This window comes from Haliotis cracherodii, unplaced genomic scaffold (genome assembly GCF_022045235.1).
Source record: "Haliotis cracherodii isolate W230 unplaced genomic scaffold, xgHalCrac1.p SCAF_7, whole genome shotgun sequence".
Classification (NCBI taxonomy): Eukaryota; Metazoa; Mollusca; class Gastropoda; order Lepetellida; family Haliotidae; genus Haliotis; species Haliotis cracherodii.
The window spans coordinates 31394884-31403592 of record NW_027266330.1 but is presented as its reverse complement, the minus strand read 5'-3'; the positions used below and the strand labels follow the sequence as shown (position 1 = coordinate 31403592).

At 38.9% G+C, this 8709-nt stretch overlaps 1 protein-coding gene across 1 annotated transcript; it reads left to right on the top strand.

Annotated features, from left to right (window-relative positions):
• The first annotated feature begins 305 nt into the window (after window positions 1-305).
• Window positions 306-5998, top strand: LOC139447075 (glutamate receptor-like). The gene is made up of 9 exons (XM_071228228.1): window positions 306-458; window positions 1391-1525; window positions 2243-2431; window positions 2740-2846; window positions 3123-3207; window positions 3301-3625; window positions 4482-4699; window positions 4972-5237; window positions 5791-5998. The coding sequence occupies exons 1-9, from the start codon at window positions 306-308 to the stop codon at window positions 5996-5998; spliced, it is 1686 nt and encodes a 561-aa protein (XP_071084329.1).
• The last annotated feature ends 2711 nt before the right edge of the window (window positions 5999-8709 follow it).

The following is an 8709-nucleotide window of genomic DNA, read 5'->3' as shown; positions in this document are numbered from 1 at the left end:
CCTGTTATGCAAGATGTCTCTCCATCCGGGTTCAAGTTTGATTTTTGTTGGTCATTCTTCTATGGGTAAGTGAATCTCCTTTTAGTTCTTCATAATTCAAGAACGGTATTTCTTAAGCATACAAACCAGATTTGAATCTTTGATCTGAGAATACATTATTTTGCGTCCATTGTCATCGGCAAACATGCCCATTATATGTACATGTTAATAGTATTCCTGTTATTATTTAAAATTTCCATTTCTAAACAGGGAGAGACATACATGACACTATTGAGAACTGGACTACACAGAATGGCGTGACTGTAATGTTCTTCCAAGCGCATGCCTTTGAGCGGAGTCTGACCGGCTTAATGGAGAAAACTGTCCAGAAGAACCAACTGCACATTTATCGCAAATTGTTTAACTTTGTTATCTTCTGTGACGGTATCGACAACTGCTTGCCACGCATCACAAATATCGTACGTTTTACAAATATAATACACGTATTTCAGGCCATCCTATCTTTTTGATTGAAAAGAAGCATTATCGGAATTATTGTCAGCAATATCGTGTGTTTAGCCACCAAGTGGGAAGGAATTGTTTCAAATGCGATATAAATGCAATAACTATCGTCGTAACAGCAGTTCTCATTGGAATTAACATACAGCCGCGATTGGAATGGACAGCATCGGAAACCGAACACATCGGTCATATCCGTTACATTCCGCATTTCGCCGAGCTATAACAATACTTACGGTCGCCACAGCTCGCGAAACATGGCTGACAGTGGCGGAGAAGAGAAACAGGGAAGTGTTTATTTAATCAACGCTTGTTTCCAGAAAATGCAATTCTAATTATGAAGTTATTTTGCATCCATTATCCATATATATAAGATAGCTATGCGATAAATCGCAAAGAACGGAATCGGAATCTTACAATGGACTTTTATTCACCAAGATGGCCGATGCGTTATTTCTTAACCATACGTGTGAACGTTTGGAGGTATTCGCAGCTTAAACAAGGTGATTGAAATACTATCAGGAAATATAGGATTGCTACGCTATTACTTACAATGACCAATGAAGAACGAAGCGTGGTTAATTTCACGATAAAACATTGTTCTATCATGACGTCATTTCTGGAGATTTGAACATGCGCTCGCAACTTGATGACGTCGTTAATTGGACGTTGTAATTTTTGAGAGGGGACTGTCTAGTGAGTTTTGCCTCATAGATGTAGCTGGGCCACGCATATGAACGCGATGGCCGAACGATCGCATCCAAAAACGGGAGAGGTATGACAAACTAAAAGTTCACTGAAAGTTCATTTGACCGCTTCTTAAAAAAGAGATTGTCTTTTAATCACAAACGTTGTCCTGATGTATATTTTTTATTTCGTCTATCTGCCAAAGTCTTCCCAAAAAGACAAGGAATGCGGACAAGGAACACTGCTACGTCATTTTTCGAAATGGCTCTTCCTGAATGTGGACCCCCCATTATTATCAGAAGTACATGCTGATCTGGACAACATAGCAGTAGCAGTCAAGGTAACTGGCAACAATATATATCCGTTTAGGGGTTGAGAGAAACTGACACTACAAATGATTGAAGCCATAAAGAAATGGTCAGTATTGACTGAGTATTATTATTTCATTTATGTTGAATATTATTTTACAGGCCTCAAAGTTAAAACAGTAGCCAATGCGACCTAAATTTCAGTTTGTCTAGTGTCTAAAATTCAGATGTAACCAAATGACTACCTAGAAAAATATCTTGTGGCGTCTTAATTCTATTGCTACACATCTGTAGACACAAAAATAAATAACAGCTGATATTGGAAAACACGTCTGCTAATAATTGTACAAAAATTTCCTTCTAAAGTCGACAATGAACCAAAATACAAAAAAATAATGTAATTTGTACTTTATTTTAGTTGACAATGATCATTGGATAAGCGAGGATATACCTATATAATCTAGTAACATAAATTGCATCATTGTTCAAGTCACAAGTAACAAAATTCAAGCACAGTTTCCATAAAGATACAATTTCAAGACTAGTGCTTTAACTTGTACATATGATGATAGTTATTTGATAAAGATAATTTCAAATGCTTTTGGCTACCTACAATATTGGTTTGACTTCTTGATTTTACCACTGGCTACCTGGAAAAAAATACTTGCAGCCATATGGCTACTTGGTAAAAAATTAAACATTAAGGCCTGTTTTATCACCTGAAGTGGTTTGTTACATTCGTTATTCAGGGAAAGGATATATCTGGTCGCTCAAATGTGAAAATCAGCACCCTCCTGTGGAAGCCAAACACCCGGAAATGGTCGCAAATCGGTGACTCATCAAATAACGGGGACAATTACTCCGCCTTCATTGATCCCCTCTTCCCCAATACGGCATACATGTTGAATGGAAGAAAACTGAAAATTGGCGTCTTGGAGGTGATTAAGTATAATCACTTCACATATTTAAAATGCTTTTTAATCATTTATATCACATAATGGAGTTGTTACAAATCGACATTTGTTGGCAAACGGGTATGGTGTTCCAAAAAGGATTTAAAGACCTCTTTCTAAGACAACCAATTCGATCAAAATAATCTAAATGACTAATTCACGGAGAAAAGGGAAACGGTGAAAGGTAAAAGGGAAAGGTTCACTGCAGCCATAAACATATCTTGTGCATTTGACTAAAACATGAATATAACGAATATATAATTATTCTCTTGATATAAACTTATTTTCTATAGTGGGACCAATTTTGCACGAAATCAGCTTCTCCAACAAATGGATCCATAGTGTACGTTTCTATCTGCAAGGATTTATTCGACAGTCTTGGCGAATATCTCAATTTTACGTACGTATAACAATATATACCCATCCCCACTAATTTTATCAGTATCTTCTTAACTATTATTACCACTGATACTCATCTTACAATACAACTATTATATATAATTACAACTACGCTGATCAAATGTGTCATTTAAAAAAGACTAGAATTACATATAATAATATTAACATATTAGTCCTTACCCTTCAAATGTAATGTGAACTCACACTGAAGATGTTTATTTTAAAGGACATTGTACCTAACATTTTCGACGACCAAATTAGTTTACTTTCACTTCAGATATGAACTGATCGAACCAGCTGACAAGTCTTGGGGTGATTTGTCAGAAACGTGGGACGGTCTTCTTGGCATTGTAGCACGAAATGTAAGGACAAAATATCTTGGTCGAACTGTTTGTAAACAAAGATCAATTGGAACATTGCACTTAAAGCCATTTTTACTTTTTTTTTTTTTTCAGGATGTCGATCTTTCGGGCATACCTTATGTAATCACCCTTAAAAGAACCAAGGCCTTTACTTTTCCTTATGTCATGTACCAATACGAATGTGAGGTAGTCCATAAGAAACTGTCAAATAATGATAACCACTGGATGTTGTTGGTGTCTGTTTTTAAATGGGAAGTGTATGTATGCGGACTGCTGACGATGGCATGGTGCATAGGACTCTATACATTGCTGGAACGATACAGTGTTGGAGAGCATATCAAGGCCGGGGAGATTCCTGCATGTCCACCATCAACATCAGACAGTGTCATGACGGCCGTTCTTGTGCCGCTACGCCAAGGTACTCAGCTGTCATTCAGATTCAGGTCAATATTGGCTGTCAAAGTTGGTCCATCGAGTCTATAGTATCATTGGTCTAACGTTATGCAGTATATCTCTGCTTAATGCCTCTACAGTAGTCTGGAATGAGGCCCACAATTAATTGATCAAGATGATATTGGGAAACAATAACTGCAATACCTGATGTTCATGACCAGTATCCCCTCTTGCAGGGTAGTTCTGGATAATGCAATGAAGGGCCAATAAGTAAAATCATGATAATCTTTATCCGAATGAGTCGTTGACGTCCGGTAGGATTTGTATTTTTAAATACAGTTATTAAGAACCCTCATCCGAGACACGAGATACAGACTTGTGATGCCATTTTCTCAGAGACTAGTGTTGTGTTTCACTTTAAGAACATTTGACACTTTAATTTCAACCTTGATGATCAGTTTTGCCAAGTTTCATCTTTTTAATATGTCTCAAAGTATGTTTACAGTGTTTGGACAAATAATGTTTCTCATATATCTATCCATGTTCATTTGCGGTATATATATATATATATGTGTGTGTGTGTGTGTATATATATATATATATATATATGCATGATCCGACTAATATATGTCAAGAAATATGAATACTTTTCTGTACGATATGTTATATGCATTCTGTCCGACTACATCTCACAGTCATATACTGGTCCTGACGATGTACAAAACAAACATGCCTGAACATGTGGAAGTGTAACAGCCTACAGAAATAAATCTAAAAAAATGAAAAACAAAACACACAAAAACATGTGATATGAATGATTGTGATGGTCTTAAACCTTTTTTGAGTGGTATATTTAACATTTGGAAACATTGCATCCACAGGTTCGCTGCATCTCCCACAGACCATACCTGGCTGCATATTCTACGCAAGCTGGTGGTTGTTTTGCATCACCATTGTCGCAGTTTACACGGGCAATCTCTTTGCAATTATATCAGTGGTAAAAGAACAAATACCCTTCAATACGATGGAAGAGCTTGCAGAAAATGATGACTTCAAGATTATCATTTCTAAAGGGTCCTCTACTCAAGATATCTACAAGGTCATTGCAATGGAAACTGCAGTTTTATTGTCTTTATACTTACTCCAGACCCCTGTTCTCATATTGTAGAGAAACGCACACATCGAAATAGATCATGGATTGGAACGTTTGTCGGTTGCAGATGGCTAATCATACTCTATTTACTACTTAAACCCCATTTTGTAAATTAGATTTGATGTCAAGAATGAAATACTAAGCAACGTACGCTCCATATCCTCAACCTACTTCTATCAGCTGACTTCCAATAAATGTGCTTTCTGAACGCTTTTCAGTATTCTGATGATAGTGTGAGCAAGAAAATCTGGACAAAAGTGTTGGACACCCGATCTTCAAATATCCAAAACTCTCTGGATGAGGACCGTCACATTAGGATGCTCCTACAGTCTAGCTACTACGCATACATCACCGGTTCCTTCACGGCTGATGGTATAGAAAAGACAGTTCATAACCTCCGAAGGATGAGATGTGGTACTGGTCCGAAATATCTAAGCCTGCCCTTTCCCGTCAATTCACCTCTCGCGGAGTTATTTTCAGACAAGTAAGAACTAAACACTCACATGTTTCATCTCTAAAAGACGATCTTAGATAAAAGAAATGTATCCTATCTAGTGATATATGCGGTGGTATAGTTTGTTGAAATTTGTGCAATATATGTTAATGAACTGGAGTCAATACAATAACTTCTGAAAAGAGTGAGTGAGTTTGGTTTTACGATGCTTTTAGCAATATTCAAACAATATCACGGGGGGCACCAGAAATGGGCTTCACACATTGTACCCATGTCGGGAATCGAACCCGGGTCTTCGGCGTGACGAGCGAACGCTTTAACCACTAGGCTACCCGACAGCCCCCACTTCTGAAAAAAAAGGATGACCTAATTCCCTTGGTATTTTAAGTGAAGAAACAGTTATTGTTATTGAGTGAGTGGGTGAGTATGGTTAAACGCCGCTCCAGCCATATTACGTCGGGGAGTACCAAAAATGGGTCGGGTCCTCAGCGTAATGCGCGAACGCGTTAACCACAAGGGTACTCGCCGCCCCTATTGTTATTGATTTGCAGTTACATTACAAATATACGTCCTACTGTTCCAGACTTATTCGCCTGTATGATACCGGCATGCTGGAAGCCTGGGAAAGAAAATGGTCCAGCAAAACAACGGAGGAAGATGTACCTGCAATAACGAAGGTTGACATGAGTAACTTGCGGAGTGCCTGGACAATGTGTGTATCAGGAATTACAGTAGCCATCACTATCCTAGGAATTGAACGTTTCCTAAACTACTGTGTCAACAAAAATTGATCGTTTATTCATTGTACGTTCTTGTTAGTCACAGTTACAATTGATGCCCTGTTCGATGCATCAGGGCAAATCCTTTTTGACGATACTACTCAAACGAAGTTAAAGTGTATCCAATTCTTTCATTTTACCATCTGTCATAGAACGCCATAACATACCTTACTGTTCTCTTTTGTAGGAGGGGGCACGGGTGGCCCAGTCGTCTAAGGCGCCGCGATTCGCTGTGCAGAGTTGCGTCCCTTGGGCAAGCCAGAAACCTATGATTGTGGGTTCGAATCCCGGTTCGCCCCAATTATGTTTCTAGGTTTGTCAGCACCATACCTGTGCTCATGGGTTTCACCGAAGTGGTTAACGTCTGAGACCTGCATCACTTCGGGCTTTCCTCCCACATTAAGGTGACACGCCGTGATATAACTGGAATACTGTTAAAAGCGGCGTTAAACCCAAGTCACTCACTCAGTCACTCACTCTTTTGTAGGAACTCAGTTGTAATGACATGACAGATTAACAAAGATTATATGAAAGAATTGGGTTTTCTTTTGGTTTGTTTGAGGAATACATCTGTCACACCATTAGTAATCGAGAGTATCCTGAACTATAGTAAAAACAATAAACTCGTTTCACAAAGGGGTCTTAACCGTGTTTATGTGTAACTTTATATGTGATACAATTAACGCAATTATATATTTAAGGATCCACATTGCTATCTCGTGAAGATATCTCGTTGCTACGAGAAAAGTCAGAAAAGACTGGTATAATTGTCTAAACCTATGTTGGACACACTAATGTGGTCGGAGGAAGACAGATATATTCTATAACTTAACTTGAGACAATGCGAAAGAATGTTGGTATCAAATCCTTAAAAATATAGATTTAACGACAACAAACAATGAACACCAGAAGTGTGTTTGTTTGTTGTTTAACGCCGCACTCAGCAATATTCTATCTTTATGAGGGCGTTCTGTAAATTATCGAATCTGGACCGGACAATCGAGAGACTGACATCAGAAGCTTCGACCGACGCAACCGGGACACGATGACATACATCAACCGAAGCCTGACCACCAAATACCGTTAGTCGCCTCTTGCTGAAGATAAATTCTTACCCAGCACTGGAAGAGCGTGGGTTGCGTATTTGGTAACTCTGACTTACCAAACGTGACTCGACAGGAGTACTATTGTATATCCAGTTAAGCCTACTTTCTGTGTGATATCGCGATGGCCGTGACCTTTTATTTAAGGCTAGGTCAATTCAATATTAGTCATGACGTATGGAAATAGCTTTGTTGCTTTTTTTTAAACAAGGGAGTTAATGTTCATATCTTGCTAAAACTGATTATTCACTCATTCGACTGCATCACAGACAGTAAAAGGTATCAACATACGGTAAACATTGTCAGCAGTCCAACCAAACATACTATGTGAAATGTTTCCACAACAGGCCATAGTTTTTTTTTATGTGATTGCTGTGTACAGAAATCATGTACGGGGATCTAATCATGAACATAATTTTCTCATAACCTAGGTCAAAATTTGCGTGTGGTTGGTGTTCATCACACTATTGAAGATAATATAGAAGCAATAGGCGACTGTCTGTGTAGTAGCTTGGCGATTCAGCGATGGACATCGTGACAGACAAAGGGTGAGGTGAGGTGAAATGGGGTTTAACGTCGCGTCCAAGATTATTGCACTTATATAGCGACGTGCATGTACGTGTGTGTGTTTGTGTGGCTGCTTGTACTAGTCCGGACTGATGCCGATTTATAGTGCTAGCTCACTGAGATACCATACCGCAGTTTAACATGAATACCCCACTCAGACACAGTATACTGACTCCGAGCCGACCAGTCCTTGCTTTAGCCCCTTAATGCCGAGCGCCAGACAGGGTAACAACAAGTACCATCTTTTAACGTCTTTTGGTATGACGCGGTCGGGGATCGAACCCCGGACCTTCCGCCCTCCAGGCGGACGCTCTACCACAAGACCACGGAGGCGGTCTGACAGACAAAGGGGATGGGTGAGTGAGTGAGTATGGTTTTACGCCGCTTTTAGCAATATTCCAGCAATATCACGGCGGGGGACACCAGAAATGGGCCTCATACATTGTACCCATAAAGAGGATGCATCGAGATCGCGAAGTATGATTTCTAGACGCCCGTTGATAATTTAAGCAGCGACCATGCACACAAGTGTAGCAGATGCATTGATGATAGTACATACAACAGCAGCACCAAGTATACAGTCAATGACTGGGATTTACACAAGTTCCAACAGTGAATGATTAAATGACGCAAGCGAGATCATTTATTTCACTTTTATACATCGATTGAACTTTATGTGGGAAATGAGGCAAAATATTGGTAGAGCAACTGAAACCTACAATATTTCACAAAAACGTATTAATGCACTGACAAAACGTCAAGTCAATGGTAATGTACACATTATTATGAAGTCGGAATTCAACAATCGACTCAGCTTTTAGATGAGAATTCTCATGAACATGGAAAAAGTTTTGATGAATTTATTAGCAATGTTTGCATGTTTTAGCGAACTTGGCATGTCATTTGGAGATGTTGAAATTTGTTTGACAACATGTTTTGTATGTAACTCAATGGCATGATTCTATATTTGTCAAGGGAGTAGTAATTGCGGATGTATTTACATATGTTTTAGATGTTCAATCTAGGAATCAATGGGAAATCTCAAACACCATT

Coding starts and splice junctions, on each gene's coding strand:
- LOC139447075 (XM_071228228.1), top strand. CDS start 306: ATGTTCTTCCAAGCGCATGCCTTTGAGCGGAGTCTGACCGGCTTAATG. Junction 2,432..2,739: donor TGAAAATTGGCGTCTTGGAG/GTGATTAAGTAT, acceptor TATTTTCTATAG/TGGGACCAATTTTGCACGAA. Junction 2,847..3,122: donor GGCGAATATCTCAATTTTAC/GTACGTATAACA, acceptor CTTTCACTTCAG/ATATGAACTGATCGAACCAG.